Genomic DNA, 24,911 nt, shown 5'->3' on the forward strand with positions numbered 1-24,911 from the left:
GAGTTGTTATTCTATCTCTGAGAACTGAGGAATTTCATTAATTGCTTCTTTGGTCTTTGAGTTTTTATATGATATTTAAAACACTAACTACCAACAAAATTCTGAAGCAGCATCATTTGCCATCATACACACCAACTGCCAATTCAACAACTGTTCCTCATGAATGTTACAGTACTCTGTGTACATAGTAATTGCTGCACATATTTACATACACACTTGTGAAATGTCTTTTAATATCATCATTGAATCAAATCACCCTGAATAAAGGCTCGCAAATTTACATCAGGAGAAACATGTAAATTGAGATAAATGTATAAAACTTTTATTTACAGGGACAATAACATTTTATATTTTCTTTGCTTGTATACAAGTTACTGGAATTTTGCTAGATCATTCAATCGATTCCCCATCCTTAACAGCGGTATTGACTAAAATTCTTTTTATATTGGCATTAACGTTATGGAACTCCTCACTCTTTCTCACAGCATACTGAAAAGAAAGGAAATTCACATTAGTTTCACATTGGTGCTTAAATATCAAGGATAAAATCTTGATAAAATATGCAAAAAAACAAGTCCTGTTAAATATTATAAAGTACCCTTAATACATTTGTTTCAAGACAGCAATACACTGCACAGTCTCAACAATCTAGAAGGATATACACTACACAGTAAAATGAAGAATGAAATGGACTGGCAACTGGGAACCATAAACCTGTATGTGCTATGGCACTACCCACCTACTACCACTGTTCATCTTCTCATTCAAGAGAGGTTTTGCCTAGAAACATTCTGTTCCCAATGCAATGAGCAATACAAATAATGGGTTGATGTGAAATAACCAATGGTTAATACTGGTGAAATACTGAAAAATGGAAAGTATTAAGATGGAGACATTTTGTAATAATACAAATAAATTTCTGATCAACATTTACATCCATTGTAATTATAAAAATAACTTTTTGATCAAAATTTGCATCCATTGTAATTATATAAATAACTTTTTTGGTCAAAATTTCTGATCAAAATTTGCATCCATTGTAATTATATAAATAACTTTTTTGGTCAAAATTTCTGATCAAAATTTGCATCCATTGTAATTATATAAATAACTTTTTTGGTCAAAATTTCTTATCAAAATTTGCATCCATTGTAATTATATAAATAACTTTTTTGATCAAAATTTCTGATCAACATTTGCATCCATTGTAATTATAAAAATAACTTTTGATCAAAATTTGCATCATTTGCAATTACATAAATAACTTTTTGATCAACATTTGCATCCATTGTAATTATACAAATAACTTTTTGATCAACATTTGTATCCAAAGGCATAATGATTTTTTTTTTTATAAAAGAACAACCAAGTAGTATGGTTGAAATCCAGAACTATAGCTCAATGTTTATCAAGTTTACACCAAAATGATATGCACAGCACATGTCCACTTATTTGGTGGCCTGACCCACTATAATTCTATTACAGTACAGTGAACCCCCCGTATTTGCGGGGGATGTGTACCGCACCCCCCCACTGCAAATAGCTAAAATCTGCAAATACTTAAAACCCCTCTAAAAACACTTAGAACTGCCCATTTTGATAGCTTAAACACAAGAAAACCCTGTAAAAATGCTTATTCCTGAGTATTTTAATAGTTTTATCACAAACAGTGCATTTATTAATGAAAAATATGAAAACACAGTAATTAGTGAATATTTCTCAGTGAAAAATACTGCAAATGGGTGAATTTTCTGCAAATAATGGGTAGATAAGTTCCACAGAGAAACCCGCAAATACGTGAGTCCGCGAATCGTGAGAACGTGAATATGGGGGGCTTTACTGTATTTTAAGTACAGTACTGGAACACATGCTTTGATAGTAATGAATTAAAATCTCTCGTTATATGAACGTGAAAATAATATGGCAACTTCTTCCTCATTACATAAATGAATACCTACTCCCTTTACTAGATCAAAAAACAAGCCAAACCATTAAGAAACTTACAATCAAACCTGGACTCACCTCAATTTTCTTAACCAATTCAATTTCTCCTCGTCTGTGAACAAGGTTTGTCACCATGCCTGTGAGGGCACTTCCCACTCTCCCAGTCCTTCCACAGCGGTGTATATAATCCGAAATGAATTGTGGAAATTCGAAGTTTATGACATGGCCAGCCTGATAAAAAAAGCAGGTAGGGTTTATTCACAGAGAAATGAAAGTTCAACAATGTGTTTGTAGCAATACAACATAATCTCAAAGGTGTATCAGAGATGACTGACTTCTCACTTACCTTAGTCGTATCCAGGCCTCTGGATGCTAAATCTGTACAAGACAAAGCTATGACTTCTCCATCCTGGAATTTTCTAAACTGGTCATTTCTGACGACTGCGGGCATTTCTCCATTTAGGCTGACACACGGTATACCATTTTCATTAAGAAAGAGTGACAGCCAATCGGAAGTTTTACCAAAGTTGCTGAAAAGAGGAAAAAAGTTTTTTTCAAATCATCCACGTGAATCTTGCATTAAAAATACATGTACCATACATGAAAATATTTTAGTTAATTATAATGATTTTAACTATTTGAATAATGGATGGACTAAAATCTTCAATCCATACATATATGTACAGTAATTTACTTCTTGTATTAGCAAACTTTCATACGTACAAACCTACAGTAAAGGCAAATTCTAATCAGGTGATCAAGAAATGTCAAACAACTGGAATCAGGAAGAATGAAAATTAAATATTCTCTGGTTGCAGTGTTCATCTGTTAAAATTACTGCTCAAACCATCATTTCCAATTCTCATTATACTGTATGGCATGCCATCGTCTACCTCTGGGGGGCACACTACTGTTATGAAGTCTTTTTCCTCTATCGAATAAAAGGGAGGAAATTATGTTCTTTCTGTAAAGCTAAGTTCCAAATTGTCATAATAAGCATCAAAGCCAAGTTCCCAATTGTCAAAATACGTATCATAAATTATACTAAAGTATGTGAAAGTAATCAAAGAATGCTGCATATTATTCACCATATGTAAACAATGCTTGCCTTGTTTTCTGAAAGTGACTGTATTGTACATATATAATTCACGAGGTAACTGTGGGGTAAAAATAAAAGCAATTGCTACCATAAAATAAACATGAAAATAGTAACTTGATTTTACGGTAACAAAAATTATTGCTGCCTGTACTATGTATAATTCATCAACAACAGATATAAAAGTTAAGACTGACAAATCTAAATTTAAAATGAATATACATAAACAAAAACAATTGTGAATGCACTGTATTGAGGCAAAACCTGTAACACTTTTTTTAATAGGCTGGAGAAAATGCTGTACACACAACTTAAACCAACTGAAAAACATGGATGAAAAATGATTAAAGCAAGAGGCATTACTGAATGAAGTATGTGTTCATGAACACTTATGTAATATGCAAAACCAGGAACAACGCAAACGCCCTAAAAGCCTTACGCCACCAGCGCGCCAAACTACAAATGGTTTGTAAACAAAACTTGGCTAGTTTACAGTTACAAAACTGACCAAGCAACTGTTCAAAAAGAAAAAAAAAAACTACATTACTTACTTGGACCATGGCCTATTGTCCACATACCATTACCATATAAAACTTTTACCTCATTTACATTACTTGTGTTAATGAAAAAGATAAGAATAACCAATCATCAGAATAGTCAGGTAGTAAAGAGTGAACTATTAATGCAGAAGTGAAATCAAAAGCCAAATGAGTGAGAAAATTAAACATTCTGGGAACAAATAAAACAGGTTTTCTTCTTCTGACAAACTGAATGATTTTACCACCATCGAAAAGCACTTTGGAGCCTAGATGTGCAAGTAACAATGTGGGAGCTATTCCTGTTTTGAGTGTCTGGATAATGAGCTACTGCAAATTTAAGACTTATCATAAGGTGATGGGAAGTGTAAAGTAAACAAGATATGGGAAAAACTTTATGCCCAACAAAACTGAAAATGCACCTCCCCTTTAGGTCATAAAGCTGAAGAAAAAAGGTAATACGGATACAACAAACACTTGATGAAATGTTTTAAGACTGCATAAACAGTCCTAAGACAAAATTATGGAGAACATTCCATTGGGCATAGTGTAATAATCACCTGTATTGTTGTCAAAGATTTATAATTGCAGCATTTTAATGAATTAAAAAGTGAAAGATTTGTTCCAAGGTCACATACCATCAGGTGGCTCAACCTAGCACATTTCATCACAAAGCCTATATCTTTTATTTGCTCTATCAATGCAAAGGCATTGTAACTTAATCATGTTTATTACAATAACTAAGAAGAATGGTTAATACCCAGCATAATTTTTTTTTTTATCAACACAGGAAACACAAATGTACTGTACCTAAATATTATGACTGGTATTCCTCGAGTTTTACATTTTTCAGCTAACTCCAGAAGTTTGGCTGATTTGGTAACATTATTTACACGAAGAAACTGCTGAGGTACGTGAGGCTGGATACGATGGAGATATGGAGTGTCTATTCTCTGTAGTGACTGTAACTGTGGGCAAAAATAAATTAATCACAGCTACAAGTGTTTCTGATAAAAAATGGAGTAAGACAAAAGTAGTTAAATTCCATGCATACACCAAAATATAGTATTTCATATAAGTAACTTGCCAAGTAATTACATAGCCAACATTTCTACTCGCGGGCAGTCTTTTAAAAGTTTGCGGTAGCGATTCTATTGTTTTGTGTAGGTGACAAGCCCCACCCACTAACAAGGAACACTAGGAGTAACCTAGTCAATAAGCAACTTTGTTTCTGCCAGCTGTGAAATTAGTAATGGACAAAGTGTTCACTGAAAAAGTGATGAGTGATAGTGTTGTGCAAGGTGAGGAGGTGGCTACTCGCCCTGCTGGTTATCCTAGACAAAGGTCCCTGTCTTGCTCTCTTGAACCTGAGAGGAGACATAACGGACATCCAAGGGAGGCTGGTGGGGTTTGCCCACGGGTAGTCACCCCATCAGTTGAGCCTGTTGCGTGATCCCAGGTATCGACAGACAGCCATTGGGCATGATCCCAGGTATCAACAGACAGCCATTGGCAAGGCATCTCATTGGATGTCCAGCAACTGTCTTCTAATTCCAACGATTTCCTAGATTCGTCACGTCCTCTAAAGTGTCATTCAGATGATGTTGGTTGCCGTTATGATACGCTTCCTGTTAAGGGATCTAAGAAGGCCAGTCTTATCCCACAGCCTTCGTGCAGTTACGCTGTGGACCCTTCTGTCCCTGCCCCAATCCATTATCCTTTTCCTTCCACATGGGACAGTGTAGAGGCCTTCTCTCCTGAGTGCCCCACCGCTGAGCATCCTCAACTGGTTCCCAAGTGCCCAGAGAACTCTCAAACACACCATGTCAGCGCCCAAACGCCTGTCTCCTCTCGAGTGCTTGGCGCCACTCTCCGAGCACCCGGCGCTAACCAAGCATCCAGCGCCAGTTCCCAAGCGCCCGGCGCCAACTCTTCAGTACCCATCACCATCACCCGCCTCTGTGTGCCAAGCGCCCGCTCCCAGACGTATTGCTTCTCTTCAGTCTGCTCAAAGACCATGGTCTCTGTCACCTTCACCTTTGGTTTAAGACAACCCTTTGTTAGTTCCCATTAAGCAACAGTTGGCTGAGATTATGAGCTTGCTGAAGAAAGCTCCTTCTGCTTCCAAGACTTCTCTTGCTGCTACCCTGTCCCCGGTCTCCTCAGCAGAGGAGGAAGGTGATCAAGAGCCTGCTCCTCTGTTGGCCTATGAAGATCTTCTGCAATTGTTGATGAATTTTTCCACCTTTTTCACCCCAGCTGCCTTGGTCTTACCTGCCTTGACCTTTTGATGAGATCCCATCTGGACGACAGGACTAGGCTTCTCAAGATGGTGCTTTCTTTGTCCTCCAAGAAAGCTCATAAGGAGATTGAAGATTGGCTTTCAGCTAAAAGGGAGCAAGGGAAAGCTTTTTTTGCCTTTCCTCCCTCATACCTAGTTTGTAGGATATATTTATCTTACGGCACTGGGGAAGCTCCTTCTTTGGGAGTCGCTGCCTCCTCCCAAGGGAACTTCTTTGGCCTCATCACGGCTTCTTGGCATTCTGCGTTCACATCGGCGGAAGTAAACCACCTTGTCAAAGATTTCTTCAAGTTGTTCGAAGTTTTTAGTTTCCTCGACTGGACAGTGGGGGCACTCTCCCTCACTGCTATTTAAATTGTATAATGGTAAATTTACCTTTGTCACCTAAAAGCAAATAACAGGCTTACTGTGATTATATCTACATTACTGTCTGGTAGGGATGGCTGTAATTCCGGTTCCAAGTTTTAGTTAAAAAACAGCATATTGTAAGGTGGTCCATTACTGTAGTCTTAATGCATTCATGTGCTGAGCTGAAACATTTATTTTGTTCTTAGTGTGCTCAGCGTATGCACCGAATGAAAATCTTGCATCCTGAAACTTCATGGGAATTCTTTATAATTCTGAAATTTCTATTATGAAATTCATGTAAGCTGAGGACTAGCTGTATAAGCATATGCATCTGCAAAATTTCACAGTGAAATATGGATATCACATTATAATGTATATGGGTAACCATGGTTGGAAGCAAACAGGAATGAGCGAGAAATCTGATACTTCTGGAGTATTGCCACTCTTTTGGCTAGCTATAAAAAACACTTACGTTCACTAAAGGATCCAATATAGTACGGAGGCTGCGGGGCATTGTTGCAGATACCAAAGTTAGCTGAATGCCTGACATTGTTATGGGTGTGGTGCTATCTTCTTTTTGTGATCCCTGAATCTGTGTGAAAAAATAATAGTTTATATCATGATAAACATGTTCTTTATTTCTTGTTTATTCACTACGATAAGTTACATCACCATCTTGAAGGCAGAAATAGTTTGAGCATGTGATAAGGAGAGAGAGGAGCAATCATTTAAAGAAAAATTCAAAGGAAAATAGTAAGATGCCAACCATTGGCAAGGCCCAACTGCTCATGGAGAAAGAGTGCAGCTGAGGACTTTAACAATATGGGAATTCAGAAAGGGTACAACAAATTAAGAATGGAGACACCTCGCATATCTCGGTTACAGGGCATGACAATAAATGGAAAACCTAACAGGACTGTTGATGGTAATGATAAGAAATTAAATTCCTAAAACCACAAATGCAGCCATTACACCAACTTATATGAACTGAATATAATGAAGGAGAAAATTAAAGAATACTGGATATCACCTCCATTCATCTGGTAAGCTAAGCGTCTAGACATAAACACAGGGTGAGCTACTGGACTTCTGGTAGGGAAAAATCAAGGCCTGAATGAAGACTCGCTTCATTTTCCTCTCGAAGTTCAATTTTGGCCCTTGGTTTTTTTTTTTTTTTTTTTTTTTTTTTTTTTTTGGGTGCCTTGGTATTATAATTCAAATATGAGATTGCCTATCACCTTGATAGTAAACATCATGACTAAATTCACTACTTTATTGGCATAAAACTTTTAAAAAGATTATTTAATAGGGTAAAAAATAAAACTAAAAGCAACCACAATCATGAATTACTGGCAACTTACCGGAAACTTTGACATGTAATGTATTAAAATATCACTAAAGGAGTCATCCAGTAACGAGTCGGCCTCATCCACAACAATATGCCTCACCAAACTTGTGTCATAAATGCCTGAAAAATATTACAGAACTAATGAAAATGTAACAGCCGTCTTGAAGCCTAAAGCAGTACAGCAATTTGGTAAATTCCATATAAATATATAGTAGGGACTACCTTTCAGGATGCCTGTTGTAAAAGCAAGATTTTGTTTCATTATTAAAGGTACTGAATAGCTCCCAGTTGGGGATAAAACCCTAACTAGGTCAGGAACCAGCCTATGGAAAACAATACATGGTCCCAAATAAGTTTTTTCCATATTATTCTGTGCAAATGTGTCTGAAGAAGAAGAGAGAGTGACAGAAAGAATAAGCTGGCCCTGCACACTTAATTTAAGTGTCAAGTTTCCATATTTACTGTACAGTATCTCCACTAAGAAAATTATCAATACCTAAATTGGTTGTTTCCTTAAAAAAAAAAAAAAACTGTACTTAAAATTTTATTTTGCACAGAGAGAAGAAGGAATTTTAGGCTAAAACTGTTTGGATTGATACAATCACAAATTCAAGTAGCCCAATGTTTTCCACAGTGTATGATGGCCCATGCTTTCTTATATAGCATAACACTTAAAATGGTAAATAGTGCTGCACACTAGCCTTAACTGATTTAGAATTACAGCACCCTAGTCCGCAACAAGACACTAGTGGTTCACGCGGACAAGTACAATGGCCTTAGCCTGTATTCAAAAGCAAGGCAGTGCCCATTCCTTCTCTCTGTGAAAGTTATCGGGTAAGCCAATGATAGGCCTGTTTGCCACCTCTAGGAACCGTCGTCTTCCTCTGTTTTGCTCGCCAGCCCCAGATCCTCTTGCAAGGGCCGTGGATGCCATGCTACAAGATTGGTCGAATGTAGACCTGTATGCCTTCCCTCCCTTCAGCACGATCAAGGAGGTTTTGAACAAGTTCCAGATGCACCACAATGTGGCCATGACCCTCATAACTCTGTTTTGGCCTCTGAGAGAGTGGTTCCTGGACCTCCTTCGTCTATTGGTGGACTTCCAAGACTGCTTCCCTGAAAGCCATCTCTACCCAGACAACCCCACATCAGAAGACACCACCAAGGGTTGTCTGCTCTTGGTGACAGGCTTCAGACTGTCCATAAGCTGGTCAGAATGAAGGGGGTTTACAAGGGGTGCTGCAGAGGCTATTGCACAATGCAGAAGAAAATCTTCTAGCCTCGTCTATCAGGCTAAGTGATCAGTCTTTCGACAGTGGTTCCACAGTTGCAATATCTTATCTTCTGAGACCACTGTAACTCAGATTGCGAATTTTCTCCTTTTTCTGAGAAATACCAAGAACTTCTATTCCTCTAGCATTAAAGGCTAAGGCTATGCTTAGCTCAGTCTTTAAACAAAGAGGACTGGATCTCTCTTCGAACTCCGATATCAATGGATATTCTAGGTCAAGAGGAAGAAGAGAGAGTTCTTTGCCCAAGTAATTACATAGCTAATGTATCTACCTTGTGCAGCTTTTTGAATTTCACAGTAGTGCTTCTTTATTGTTTTACCTAGATGACAGCCCCGCCCACTATCGTGGAACACAGGAACAACCTGGCAGCCATTACTCAATTTGTTTCTGCTGGTCATGGTATTAACATCGTGCCATTGGCAGCAGCTTTGTTGGATTTTTCCAGTTGTTATTTCATATTTGGTGAAGTACAATTGTTTTGTTCTGGTTAGCGCTCAAGCTATAGTCAGTTTATTGTTATAATTTGGACCAATTTTCAACAAATTATTCAGAATTAAGTTGGATTCTAGGGGTTCTAGTATTCGCTAATGTAGAATGATTAAATATACAGTATTTTTGTATTATTTGAACCTGTAATGAACAGGTGCACAGAGAGGGACCAGATCTGAATTGATAAAGAGATAAGTCTCTACTTTAACTGTAAACAGGGTGTCCAGAGTCAAGCTGTCTGAAGGCATGGCATGTATTGCGATGGAAAAACTAGAAAGGCTTTTGCCCTTCTTGGTGATGTGTGATTGAGACTAGTAAAGGTGTTAAAAAAAAAAAAAGTTTAGAAGAGATGTCAAGACAGATCATTATCAGCACCAACATTCTGAGGTTCCCAGAAACTGCACTTCTGTGTGTGATTTTCCCACTGCAAGAAAGCCTACGTGGTTAATTCTTGGGTTCACCATTAGTATCCCCTGCTTCCAGTGCTTCTCGGTAAGCGCACAACTTAGGGTCATGTTAGGGTTAACATGCCATTAAAATGAAATGAAGGCTGAGTCAGATTTTGATGGGTTTGTGCCAGCAGTTGCTGGTGGTGAAACAATATGGGGTGAAACCATACAAATGATAAATGGTAGAAACTACTGAAGTAGGAGGTGCACAACATGGATCTTGGCCACTTCAGTCACCACTGGCACCGTCAATACCTAACATGTGGGGACTGCAGTAGAACAGGGAACCATGTTGAATATTAGACACCAAAATGGGAAATAACAAAAATTTTTAAAATCTTACTAGACAGCATCTGACACGGATTATTCAACTTATACACAGACAATAAATGTGTCCCTGACAAAATTAATTACTAAGGACAACAAACAAGAGCGAGAACTTGCCACTGCACAATTACACAATTCACACTGCATACTTCACATAAAAATATAAAGAAAATACTTAATGAAAACTCACAATCTAAATTAGAAGAAAATGATCAGTTACTAAAGTGAAACCACAACACTAAAACCTCCTGTTAGTTAAGACACAAACACTTTTACTTCAACAATAAGGAAGTCAAATCACGAACACTGTTGAAAAACAATTAGAAATGAATGAAGATGAAGAGCTCAGAGCTGGGAACTGTAAAGTGCATATTTAAAGAAACTTCTGAAACTACCTACAGTATTAGTAAACAGCTGGTACTAAACAAAACTCAGTAGAGGTTTCACTGAAAACTTTAGTAACAATTAATGTTAAAATCTATGCTAGAAAAATGGAAAATGAAGAGAAATGAAAGAAAAAATGATAAGCAGTAACATATGATAACCATGACTGGTTCCAGATTTCTAAGACACTCCTGGAGCAATTTCCCCAGTTGTAGGCACCGACACATGATTCAGCTAACTATACACCTTGAGCATCACAGCATAAATGCCAACCTACCTGAAACTCATGATTTTCTTTTCTTTTGACAATGGGTTTGATTTGTAAGGATCTCCCAACAAACACAAGAATAGGAGTATTAAAGTAATGGTTTTGCAATAAAAAATATTTTTGCAGCATATTCAAACACACAGGTAAAACCTAATGAAAAATTTCATTGCCTAAAAAACTTGAAAAAAATAACGTTTTACCTGCTGTAGTCAGTTTTGATAAGGCGCCAATAGTAGCCACAAGCAAATGCACTTCTCTTACTTTTGGATGTAGCATCAGTGACTTCGTTCTCCCACCTTTGATTAGCTCCACATTTATTTCCAAATCCTTACCCAAAGCAGAAGCAACAGCCTACAAAAAATTTGGAAAGTACATAAGTAACATGGATTTTATTTAGTACCGTAAAACAGGTTTGTACAGGGTCTACAGAATTACATGTGTTGAGAACAAGCACCAAGATCTTAAACTGTATTTTATCCTTTAAAATAAAAATATTTAAAAGACCCAGAACAAGATATCACTTTTGTGCAACTGGTAAACATTATTAACCCTGATCCATAAAAAACATCATAAAAAAATCTATACAGGCTTGAACGAAGGGTCAACGGACGTTGGAGGTTCGACGCTTTTCAAATATATTCATCACAAATTATTTATCAACCTGATCTGACAGAAGAAATATGGCTCCCATAATAAAAATTTGGAGGACTTTTTGATGAAAAACTCAATAAAAAATCGTTTTCAATAAACCTAAAGCATTAGGTTTTCTGATTTTTCAGTTTTAACGATTTTCAGAATGTCTTCGTAAACCGGGGACTGCCAGTACTGTCTTCTAACAAGAATATATTGCTTGACGATCTGTGAGTAAAGACAAAATTTGAGATGAATCATTGCTAACATCATACAGAAAATACAAACATAGTATGAGAAACATACTCACATGAATCTGTTCTGCCAATTCTCTGCCAGGAACAATAATTAAACCTAAGGGAGTGTTCATAGGAAAGTCTCTGGTAAGTTTTTTATAATTTTCAATTTGCTGCAGCAGTGGGGCGAGAAAAGCGAGCGTTTTTCCATTCCCCGTCTCGGCTGTAATTAAAGTATTCTTACCCTCCATGATATGTGGAATAGCTAAAGCCTGCAATATAAATAAAAATTATAGTCCATAAATTCTAACAAGTTGCTGATAAAATAATGATGGAAAAACACTTCCAGCTTAAATAATAATAAATATAACAAAATTTAACTCGGTGATTTCTATGGCACTATGTATGTGTGTAAAGTGCATTTAACATGATTATTCTCAATATTGAACTGGTATCTTTATCTATACCAAACTGTGTCACCATACCTTAAAAAAAGTAAGTCAATAAAATAAGTTAACAAATCACATTACCTGAATACTAGTTGGTATTTTAAATCCTAATTGTGTGATTTGCGTCAACATATCTTTACTGAGACCTAGAGAATCAAAGTCATTTGGTTCATCATTCACTTGTTCAAAGGCTGGATTCTGAAATACACAGATGAAATAAATTTCCAAGACAATAATGAATCATGACAACTGAAGTACAAATAACACTACTATATTTTTGGCCTTGTGTATGCATCAATGTAGCATATATTATCAAAATACAGTATTAAGATATTAACAGCAAATAGTAAAAAATTTCTTCCTTATATTAGGACAGAACCCAGGAATCTTGCAATATTGGTAGTGCCCTTGCCCTTCACTCAAGAGCCCTGGGGTTGAATACCAATGTGAGAAGTTTTATTTCTATTCCATAGTGGATATCCCATCGATTTCTGTAGCTCTTCAAGCCATACACATACTATAATGTTGGATCAATGATTTCTTTGCTGCATAACATTAAAGCAGGTATGCAAAGAAAAATATAAATGTTTCCAAGTATATAAGAACCTCTGTTTGAAGAAAAGGGAAAGTTTCCCTACAAGGTATAAAACTGAGGGAAGGTTTCTATACAGTGTATAAAACTGAGAAGAAATCTGGATGACTGACTGGTATGGGACCCAACCCCAGAGACTGTTCATTGCCACCTGCCTAGGCTTCATCAGTTAGGTGATTACAGGCAGTTCCTGGGTTACAATGTACCCGACCTACGTCAGTCCGACCTTACGACACTATTCATAATAAATCTGGTTCCGACATACAGTGGTGACCGGAAGTTATGATGTGATGCCCCAGATTTCGAAGGTTTTGAGCAAACTTCTAACTTTCAAAGGATCAGGTTACTTAATAGCCCCAAATTGGCCAAACAGGCATTGGTTCCTGTTACTTCAACAACGGACGAAGAGATCAGTTCCACTATTGTCTGCTGTTCCATCCCAGACAGTAGGAGGGAAAGTCGTTTATGCATCATCCTTTCTCAGCCAAGACCTTCACGTAAGGATTTTTGAAATATCTATTGTGAAAATTACTCGCCCAACATTGCTAGGTACCTAGTGCAAAAATTACAGACATCATCTGTCCGGCAATACCAGTCCATCTGGAAGATATGGTTAGATTATATCCATACTGAGAACCCAGTTGAGATTTATATAGAAACACTTTTTATTTCTCTTATATACCCTTTTGAAGACAAACGCCTTACGGTCACAACAGTAATGGCATACAATGCTGCATTAACAGAACAATTGGTTTATGGATTCCGGATTGACTCCAGTATAGAAGTTGTCACTTCCCTTCTGCAGTCTTTTGCTCTACAAAGGCCTGCTCCTGAAAGACTTCCAATTACTTGGCCCTGAACAAGGTGCTTAGACTTCTATCAACCCGCAATTCAGCAGACCTGATACAACCACAACGCACATACTACAAAAGGCGATCTTCTTGATTGCATTAGCATCAGGAGCTTGCATTAGTGAACTGGGCTCTCTTAGACAGGGACGATACATCACGCAAACAGCTGAACATCAATTATTATTGTCCCCTGACCCATCATTCCTGGCCAAGAATGAGGATCCTTTAAATAGGAAATCTATTCTTATAAGAAAACTCAATTTAGCAGACAAGACATTATGCCAGGTTCAAGCACTTAAGGTTTACCTAGAAGTCATGGCAAACATCCCAGAGGGTCCTATTTTCCTACACCCTAGCACAAACTGTACAAAGTATATCTTAGTTTAACCAGACCACTGAGCTGATTAACAGCTCTCCTAGGGCTGGCCCGAAGGATTAGACTTATTTTACGTGGCTAAGAACCAATTGGTTACTTAACAATGGGACCTAGTTATTGTGGAATCCGAACCACATTACACCGAGAAATCAATTTCTATTCCCCTAATTCTTCGTTGGCCAGCCAGAGACTCGAACTCGGGTCTAGCAGAGTGCTAGCTGAGCCTAGCACAAACTAACCACTCTCCCTACAAGGGCTGAGAATGATAGTAGTGTCTCTCATTAAAAAGGCAAATCTACACTCCTCTCCTAGGTCACATTATATTAGGAAAGTAAGTACGTCATCGGCCTTCTTCAGAAATGTCTCTTTCGAAGAAGTCTCCGAATGTACAGGGTAGTCATCAGTTAAATTATTGCCACGTGCTCAAACAAATTCGACTACACTGCATATCAGTAGGTGGCATGGTTAGTCCTAATTCCTAGGTGGTACAGCAGAAAACCAGAGGTTTTATTGACGGTGAGTATGCTTACTATGGCTGGGAGAAGGGCGACAGTACTGCAACCAAACCCAGCATGCTTAGGTAAGCCACTGTGGAACTACATCCTGAAACGTAAGTTCGTGTATAGTTTCTTGTTCCTTGGTACCAAAACCTGAAGAGTATTTGGAACATAGAATGAGACTTGAAATTTGTGGCTTGACCTCAGACCAGATTTTTTCCTTTAGGGCGTTGGGATAAAAAAATTGAGAGCTTAAACCTTTTTCGTCACCTGCCAAGTTTCTTCGTAAAGCTTCTTGAGGATGAAACAAGCAACTACGCTATCAAAAAACAGGTTTTGACATAGGAAAAACCTATTTTTGGTAGTCGCTGTTGAGTCCTCAAAACCCTTTCACTTCCCTGACAAAAAGGCATGCGATTTGGGCAAGGGATCATCCTGCATTGACCAGCAGAGTAATGGCTCCTTGGTCTCTAATGGTCCGGTTGTAAACAAGAGGGCGGACGCACATGTGCAATAGTCACTTCTCTTTCTTGCAGGTTCTTTGACGTTGGAAAAACTGGGTTCAGCTTCGCTGAAGATAAGGGAAAGTGTCCTCTTATCTTTGAGTCCATTATATACTCAATCACGTGTTATAATGTTAATCATTATGACACAATACCTGGACAAAAAGACCAACTCTTCTGGCCAACTAGAAGAGAATTCTTTGATATTAGTCTGGTCACCATGGAGCTCTGGTAGACCATGGAAGGTGACTCCTTGAGGACTCAACAGCGACTACCAAAAATAGGTTTTTCCTACATCAAAACCTGTTTTTAAAATAGGTTTTTCCTACATCAAAACCTGTTTTTTAACATAATTCCATCAGTTCACATAATATAGTGACCATCTCCTGACTATACACTTTTTGGGCAAGACTTACATATCCCCATATATGTACCACCCAGAGGGGTACTTGGCTAATTGAAGGTTCTTTTTGTTTGTTTTGAGATCTGCTGATTGCAGGATTAGGCATATGTCAGCTGATGGGTGTGTGTTAAGTAATAATTATAGTGTAAAAAAGGTTTTTTTAACTTTGTATTTTTAGAAAGAAATGTTATGTTCAATCCTTGCAGCTTCTATTTACTAACATTATCGTATGTTTATTTTGAAGAGTTTACCAAGAATGTTCCAAACTGTTACTCTGAACTTGAACTTACTCTGCCCCAACTATTTATAGTAAAGTAGTCACCAGCGGACTTATAATGGTGCCATCCTTTGGAAGCCAATGGAACTTCTTCAAATTTGCTGTAGCTTTGACCTTTGTAGTGATTAAATTCCTTTCTTTTGCATGAGATGATAGGAACCTGAAAAATATTGAAAAGCAATGTTACAAAGTACATATCAAGCTGGCATAAAAATATATAAAAAAATTCTTTAACAAATTATATTTTTTCATCACAAATCCATTACTTCATATTAGCTTTGGTATCTAATTCTGTGGAAAAGTTTCTGTGGGTGCTGCCCCACAGGATAATTTGAGATCCATAGCCTCAAACCAAGTGAACCTTTGCAGTAATGATTTTAAGATACCTAGAAATTCTGAAGACTAACAAGGGGTTACTACTTTGGGCTGTCAACCCTGTTACAGATTAAGTATTTTAGCCACACCATTGAGCTAATATGTTTAGCTCTCACAGCTCCTTAAAGTAAATGATGGAGAATCTCACAAAATTTCTCCAACTAATCTGTTTCCAAAGTTTACATTCGTTGTAACTGTTAGTGACTACTCTACAGTCTGTGCATATATGGACTGGATCAAGAGGGCTACTCATCAAATATCCAAGGGTCACATGAGATGAGTCAAAATTACTCGTGACATTCCTTTCGGTATGATGAATTTCATATTCCAAAATTGGGCTTGATCTGTTTCAGTGTGTTACTATCATGTTCATCATTCCAAATAGTCTCCCATTTATTGGTTATAATTTGTTTTATAGATGTTATATACAAAATCACTAATAGGAATGTCTACGCATGGACTTGACTAAGTATTTACAGCTTTGGCTGCTTTTTTGGCCTCTTCATTTCCCGTGAAGCCTACATGAACAGGAATCCAACATTTTTCTATATTTTTACCATCTTTGTATAATTGACAAAGCATACCCAACCGGTACCGTACAGCCAAGACAATCAGTAGTCCTAGAAGGCACAGACTCTTCCTTCTGGACCTCCAGAGGTATAGGCGGGATGGGAAGGATCAAGGTTGGTGTTCTTCTCCAAGGAGGACCAGGTGAGCAAAACCAAGGACATGTTATGAGCAAGCTCATGAAGGAGGCCCACTCCTCCTCCCATGGGCACCTGTTCCCATGAACTGACACAAAGATCACTGTCCCTCTTCAGAGAAGAGAGAACCTCTTAGCCTTCTTGCAGAGGGTTGCCTTTATGGCCTTCCTCTTCTTCATGAAATTTAAGGGAGGTTTTAGAAATTTTGCTCTTATGTTTGCAAAATATGTATGCATAGCTTTATTGGAGAAACAAGGCTAAGTTCCGGCGAGGTTCATCAGTAAGAACACAGAGTTCATTAGTTCTATGTATAGTGTATGTTTTGATTCACCATTCAACTCTTCCATATCTTATAGATGTTTTGGCATGAGTACGAAAAACGTTTATTAGTTTGTATGGTCACATAGTTCTATGATGCGGGTAAGGCCCATGAAGCTCTACATACTGTACTGTAAATCATTGCTACAAATGGTATGATTTATACTACTGAATTCCTGACTAAGCAAACAGATAAAAATACCTAAACTTACCGATTTGTTGCCCTGCCGAGACAGCTTCATTTTCCTTTCTTGTTCATGTTTTTTCTTTTTAATCTCAGCTTCCTTTATCGTTCTTGCCATTGTTACTGGTATTTGAATTATTTTACCTTCATTTAAAGCTGAATGTTTCCTCACCTGAAATAGAGTATCAACAAAATGTCAATGATAGGGGCAAAGAACACAGCACCATTAACAAATGGTCCATTTACTCTGGGTATACTGTAATGATGACAATAAAAATAACATGAATCACTAAAGTCATCAAAGCAATCACCAGACATTTGCATAGGCTCATTTTTAATTTTTTCACAGCCATATTCGGATTGCTTACAGTTTCACTCGCCGGCAGCTTAAAAATTTTGAAATTTGCGGTAACGTTAGTGTTGGTGTAGGTTACTAGACCCTGCCCACTTTCGGGGGTAATGCTCACTTTCGGGGTAAGTGAGGAACGACTTCAGCAGAAAGCTCGATTTTTTTTGCCCTTCTTTCCATGTGAGGGGGGAAGGGAGGGCTCAAATTCATAATTACTTGGTAAGTATATATAAAACTTATCATAAAAATGTCATAGGGCTGAAATTCATAATTACTTGGTAAGTATATATAAAACTTTATAAAAATGTCATTTTTTATATAAAACTTACCAAGTAATTACATTGCTGGATCCCAAGTTATGGAGGCTGGATATGGATTTTTCTACCCCAAAACATTATGGATGATAATGAGCTAAAGCATAGAAATTATTAGCATTGGTACAATGCTTGTCATTCCTTATCTGGTAAGAGAGCTGCTGCAGGTACTGTAGATACTGCCTCTGGTCGGCGCTCATCTTAACCGTGTGGGGTGTAGCGAATTGGCCAGACGCACCTCTACATCAGTGGGTATACTTTGCAGCAAGGGATGAACCTGGTGACTAACAAAGTATACTAGTAGCCAGTTGCCCTGCCCTGGGCACAGTACAGTCATACCCCGAAATTACGTGTTAGGTTCCAGAACCCCTCGCGCCAAGTGCAAATTTTTCTGTAAGTTTGGCACAGTCTCTAAAAATGCTAATAAATGCTTATTTCCAGATTTTAAACACTAAATATGACCCTAATCATGCTCCCAAAGTATTAAGCTAACTTTTAAAGGAAATTAAAGTTACGGTAATTTCACTTAAAATGTAGCTAAAACATTATCCTTAAAACAAGAAATAAATGGTTGACATAAAAACAGAGTTGGAAGAGAATTTCTCTCTCTCCACTTCCGACCAGTCTATTTTTAGAAGTCTTCTCAATCTCGTTTTTAAGAATTTTTTTTATTCTACATCTCTTTTTCTTTATTCTGAAGTGCTTTTTTAGGAACAAACAGTGTTATTTTATTTGGACTAATACAACTCTTAGTTATTATGTCTCTATGTTTTAAAATGTATTTGCCACACTAGCGCATTTACAGTTTGTAGACGGTACTGGGCACTCGCGAGAAGATGAGGAGTGTCTTGGTGCAGACAAACGCCCAGGTTCCTGCACAGGGAGTTCTGGAGAAAAGTGTTTTGGGAATCCCAGAAACTACGCGAAGGCTGCTGCAGGGGCTCTCTAAATCTCTTGTAAGGCGCTGGAGGGGAGCGGACAGTATCCACCGTGGGCCTTTTCAGTGGCCGCGATTCATCACTAAAGCACCACTGGTATCTTTTCTCAGGGCTGGAAGCCTACTCACTTCCAACTTATTCCTTTCCAACAGCGATCCTTTGTCACAACCTGGGAAATTGCAACAGGTCTAACTGAGGGGACGACTGCCCTTGGGCCCTTGGGCAGACTCCACCGACCTCCCTTCGACCTCCGGTGTGACTGCTCCCATGTGTAGAGGAGTACGCCAATGACCTTTGCCTAGGAGCATTGGCAGGACTAGCACCCACCTCCTCCACTGACACTTCACTAACACTAACACTCTTTTCCACTTTGTCCATGAGGACACACACTTTAGTACGCAACTGGGTCACTGTATCCACTATTAACCAAATTTCAGCATTAAAATTATGCAAGAGTTTTGACTTGACGCTGAAAAGGGGGTCGGGATCAGAAGTGAGGGAGCTGGGTAATGGAGCAGGTTGAACAGTCAAAGGACTGGGAACAGGTGACACAGCGGGAGCAGGCATAGATAAAGCAGGAATATTATCATCAGCAGAGCTATCAGTATGGTCTTGCTATCAACCATCTTATTCTCATCTCTAGCGGCGCCTTACGTTTTCTATTTCTGTCTAGTTTTGCTAAATGTAGACCCCAAAAGCTTCCATTTTTTAACATCCCAATCAGAACATTCATCACAGGTTTGATCAATTGAACACTCTTGTCCCCTTCATCCTATATACATAGAGTGAGAGTCATATTTCTCTTTAGTAAGTCTTGTATTGCAGCCTTTGCTGCAATAGTATAGGCTAGTAGCACTAGAGTCAGACATACTAACTAACATATCTAACAATCGTAATTATAATCAAAGTCAAGTTGAGGAAAATGTCCTAAATTGAGAAATAATGGTCTCGCTACGAGAACCTAATGTAAATACAAAGCCGTAGGCTACCAGTACTTCACTGAAAGAAGAATCTCAATGGAAGAGCGACAAAAGCCAAAATTTAAGCTGACTGCTCACAACTGAACTTCAGTCGGGAACTGGCAGAAAACAACTGAGCTCTCTGCCGAAGTTGTTCCTTGCTTACCCCAAAAGTGGGCAGGGTCTAGTCACCTACACTGACACTAGCGCTACTGCGAATTTGAAAATTTTTAAGCAGTGGCGAGTGAAACTAAGCAAGCAATTACTTGGTAACTTACATATATAAAAATAAGTTTTCATCTTTCAAGAATGATCCTACCTCTTAGCTAATCATTCATGCTGCCTACAGTAGTGCATTAGTGAAATATCTTTTTCCATTGAACCCTTGCACATGGGCATATGAGGTTTTACATTTCTGTAAAAAACAAATGTTAACATTTTGTGTTATACAACAACAGTTTAAGGTTCAGCACAATTAAGAGGTTTACTTTTGGCATAAGAAGTCACAATTATCTGTTGGATAGACCAGGTACTTTTGTCATTATATATACATTATATATAAAATTTTACATACCACATACTACACCATAAAACACTTAGCAATTGTATAGCTCAAAATGTACAATAACTAATTCTGTCTCTGCTCTGTGACCGTAACCACTTAAGACATATTTTTTTAAATTCCTGGTACAACTATGAACAAACACTCTTAAAACCAAAATCCTAAGATCTCATTATTACAACATTACCAAAGGCAAGTCACCTCAGGCTTGCTCCTAAGAGCAAAATCAATACTGTAATGGGCTATATTTCATTAATGACTGCTCTTTAAAATCACATTCAACATTAACAACAGGGTACAATTCCCAGTCACTTACCCATGGCTGAAATATGAAGTCCACCCTACCCACAGAGGTTGGTGAATAGCGGCTAAGAGCCCTTGACAACCCAGAGTATGCCTGATGCATCATTGATCCTGAAAACAGATGTAATAATAATAATAATACAGTAATAACCTAGTAGAACTTGTGAAATTTCCATGGCCATATAACACTAGTGAGAATCCACAAATGTACTTTTGGATAAGTTTTGACAAACATAGCTTTTCTCCTTTCCCCATTTGACTTTTTTTCCTTTCCCCATCAGAAAGTATCCAAGAATTGCACTTGCCTATAAACTTTAGGATCAACAAATTTTTCTCTATCCTGAAACAGTTACAGGCTATGTACTGGCACACAGCAATGTATTATTTATTATTTATTGTTGTTATGCTCTGACCTACCCTCACTAATAAATATATTTCAAGACAATCCCCTTGATTACCAATATAATTTCAAGTACTGTATTTGATCGTATGAGGATGAGGGGCTTCTATGGCAACTTTATTACACCAAGGGGCAAAAATAACGACAGTATGAAAATGCCCAGGATGACAAGCAAAACGTGTAGCAAACCTCTTCTGCTGCTGGTTAGGAAAAGTCTTCTTTTACATGAATATACTTCCAGTGAAAGCTGGTCCAGTTGTTAAAGTTTGGCAAAGAAGTAGTTAATCAGCGGGTGCTCTTCTGAGAGTCACACTCATCTGACAGGTAAGGGAGGGTGGAATGCTTACCTTGTATATTAAATATATGTAAATGAGAAGACAGCTTATAAACACTTATCCCTTATGTAAAAATATGCAATCACAAAGACACCCTTTGAAAACACTGTGTACAAGAAACCCGAGAGAAGTTTCTGGCAGATGAGTGATAACCTTTCCTCTGAGAACAAAATGATAACCTTTCCTCTGAGAACAAATATGTGACAGCGACTGTCTATCAAGGTTGCCCAGGAGTTTAAAAGTCCCAGGGGAACATTACCCCATTGGTGGCTAAACCAACAAGAAACAAATTGTTTAATATCTGTCAGTCACAATGGCAACATCTATCCTGACTTTCCAACTGATTACCTGGGAATCCATGAAACCATAAGGGAAGTTCAGCCAGAGGAGAAACCTAAAAAGAAAATCAGATGGGCCCACACAGAGTAACTGCATCCACCAAACTGACAGTACGGGAAACAGGAGGCGAAATAGCAGTTATTTCACAGAGGTATGGGTCACTCTCGGCCCTCTACAAAATCCTACAGAGTACTCTAAAGGAATTGATGAATGGAGCGGAAACATATAAAATCCAAATAATATACTAGCCAAGGAGATGGACATATTCCCAATTCTTAAAATGAAAGAATCATTGAATATAGGAACAAAAAGCAACCACAGGTAAAGAATAATGGAGGATGGAGTACGATTCTGTCTTCTAAGAATAAGCAACCAAGTTGACAAGAAAGATGGAGCCCATCGTCAGTTATCTTGAGAGTCTGAATGGACAAATTACCCTAGCCTAGGTTAGGTTACATATGCATATCTGTAGTCTATGTTACTCTATTACTTTAATGGCGATTAGGCTATGCAACGTTGGGCAGGGTGACCCAGGGCTATGTAAGGATCCCTTGCACTGGGTTAGGATGCATCCCTCCAACTGCCATTGCTAATTAGGATATCTTGTCACGCTTTAACATTTTTTGGGTACTAATTGGTTCCACCTTTTTGGGTGACTGTGATATTCATGAACTGTCATTTTTCAGTTAGGGTTAAGCCTAAGCCCATATAGGGTATAGATTTATACCTTCATGGCTGGTCAAATTGCATCGATTTGATTGCCCCCCAAAATAAACATAATGTTTGCACCTATAATAATGGTTAGAAATGCATGAAACACAAGATAGCTAACACTATATAAGGGAAATATGATAATCATTTAACACTATGTAAAAAAATAGGATAGCAGCTAACACTATATAAAAGAAGGCGTGTCAGCTAACACTATATTAAAAAATAGGGTATCAGCTAACGCTATATAATAAACTATCCCCCTGTGCAGATTATTTTTTTCATTTTTTAATATTTTTTTCCATTTTTAATATTTTTTTCATTTAATATTTTTTTCATTTTTTAATATTTTTTTCATTAATATTTTTTTCATTTTTAATGTTTTTTCTAATTTTTTATTATTTTCATTTTTTTTTATTTTTTTCATTTTTTTAATGAAGAATCGAAACATACAATAAAGAATTGGTTAGGGATGTTCGGACCGGAAACGAACATTATCCGTTGGGTAAATTTGGGTACAACTACCTAAACTGCTACCAATAATAATGGTTAGAATTGGCTAAAACAATAGATAGCTAAACACTATATAAAATAAATACGATATCCTGTGGCCAGGTAAGCCACGAGCCATAAGTAACCTTCCACCCAAATGATAACTTACCTTTTCCTTATCTTTGGCGGAAGCACAAATTTCTTGACTCTTTTTAGATGTAACAGTCACACAGACTCTTCATTTTCTTATTTCCTTCCTGTTTTCAACTATTTCAGGTGTGAATAAGATCTGTTTATTTTGATTGTCGTGAAACAACGCATGAAGTAGAAGAGGAAGAAGAAGAAGAATCCATGTTGATGAAGTTTCGCGCATTCAAGAATCGTAGAGTTATAACGGCTCATCCTAAAATCTAATAGCAACTTAACTGTTATATCAAAGTGAGTAAAGTGTAATGATTCATTCTCTGTGCTGTTATATTTAATAAGCAGTCATTAGTTACGCATTAACAAAAGATAACACCCAACTCTAAACAGATTGAGACAACGAATTATTTTTATATTTTTAAAAGGGAAGCAAAAGCTATAAATAATTTTCATAATTTCGGCAGAGATAAGCATATTAGTAAACTGAATATATATATATATATATATATATATATATATATATATATATATATATATATATATATATAGAGAGAGAGAGATATATTCTTCGTTTTTCCTATGACATATCTAAAGTGTTTGTCTTATTTTGTCATGGGAATCACACAGAAAGATATTAGTCAATATTGATCATTAGATTGCGTAGCTGCTGTGCACCTATTTTACATACAATTGAGAAAAAAAATCATTTCAGAATTTGAATACAAGAATGGAGTGTTAATATCAAGAAATGCATGCATGAATGAGTAGTGAACGGACAAAAATCTATACAAGCGAAACAGGTTTTGCTTTCATGTGCAGAGAGTGAAAAACATGATAGCAAATACTTTCGCTTAAATAATTTTTTGGCCATTCACTTCTCATTCATACGTAATCTTGAATTTCTCAATATTAGATCTAATTTCTCGTATTCAAGTTCTGAAATGACATTTGTTTCTTATATAAAATAGGCGCACATCAGCCACGCAGTTTAGTAATCAATAATTACTAATATCATTCTGTGTGACTCCCATGACAAAATAGGACGAACAATTTAGTATATCATATGAAGTGTAATGATAAAAGTTTATATGAAAACCGAAGAATATTATGCAAATATTAATATTTAGGACGAATTTACGAAAATAATATGTAGTTTTTGCTTTCCTTATATAATGCTGATAGAAAATGTTTAAAAATATCAAAAAAAGGTTAGTATAAAAATTCAAAACATTATTATATATATATATATATATATATATATGAACACTGTTATGCATTATATTTGTATATATGTATGTAGGAACAGTATTAATGTGTGTGTATATGTATATATATGCATATATATATATTTTTATAATATCAAAATAGGTATATAGCAATATACCAGTATAGTGTATCTATGTAGGAACAGTATTCCCATTGGTTAACACTGCAATTGTTTTGTTTTAAAACTTTTATAATATCAAAATAGGTTCATGCAAATAGTGATATATTTCCTTGAACACTCTGGGCTCCATCAACAGCCAAGTCATTAAAATTCTTTGCAAGCAGCCTTTTGTAATTCTTGGCTGCACCTTTTAGTACTCACAGTACATATTTTTTAAGTTAGAGTGATTTTTTTATCACTGAGTTTCCGTAGCCCTCCTTGCAAGTACCATTTAATGTAAGTGTGAATAGATGTTAATTTTTCAGACACTAACTGTGATTCTGTTCACTTCAGTTAAGAGCTTTAGCCTAACCCCCTAAACTTGCCTTTGCCACAGTTTGTACAAGGCCAGCATAGTCCAACCATTATTTTGAAGGAAAGCCCGGTAGATACAATATAATCATGAGGCTACAAACAAGTCCTGTGTATGAATTTTTTTACTAGAGACATGTCTCCAATAC

The 24,911-nt window shown here is 37.1% G+C and overlaps 1 protein-coding gene across 1 annotated transcript; it reads right to left on the reverse strand.

Annotated features, from left to right (window-relative positions):
• Positions 1 to 308: 308 nt before the first annotated feature.
• Positions 309 to 23,248, reverse strand: Dbp21E2 (putative ATP-dependent RNA helicase Dbp21E2). The gene is made up of 13 exons (XM_067085463.1): positions 23,050 to 23,248; positions 20,617 to 20,714; positions 17,207 to 17,350; positions 15,611 to 15,757; positions 12,180 to 12,296; positions 11,724 to 11,921; positions 10,984 to 11,134; positions 7,588 to 7,694; positions 6,699 to 6,818; positions 4,387 to 4,544; positions 2,291 to 2,474; positions 2,023 to 2,175; positions 309 to 489 (listed from the first exon to the last, which is right to left on the reverse strand). The coding sequence occupies exons 2-13, from the start codon at positions 20,707 to 20,709 to the stop codon at positions 391 to 393; spliced, it is 1,671 nt and encodes a 556-aa protein (XP_066941564.1). The 5' UTR covers positions 20,710 to 20,714; positions 23,050 to 23,248; the 3' UTR covers positions 309 to 390.
• Between the last annotated feature and the right edge of the window lie 1,663 nt (positions 23,249 to 24,911).

The sequence above is a fragment of the Macrobrachium rosenbergii genome, chromosome 3 (assembly GCF_040412425.1).
Source record: "Macrobrachium rosenbergii isolate ZJJX-2024 chromosome 3, ASM4041242v1, whole genome shotgun sequence".
Taxonomy (NCBI): Eukaryota; Metazoa; Arthropoda; class Malacostraca; order Decapoda; family Palaemonidae; genus Macrobrachium; species Macrobrachium rosenbergii.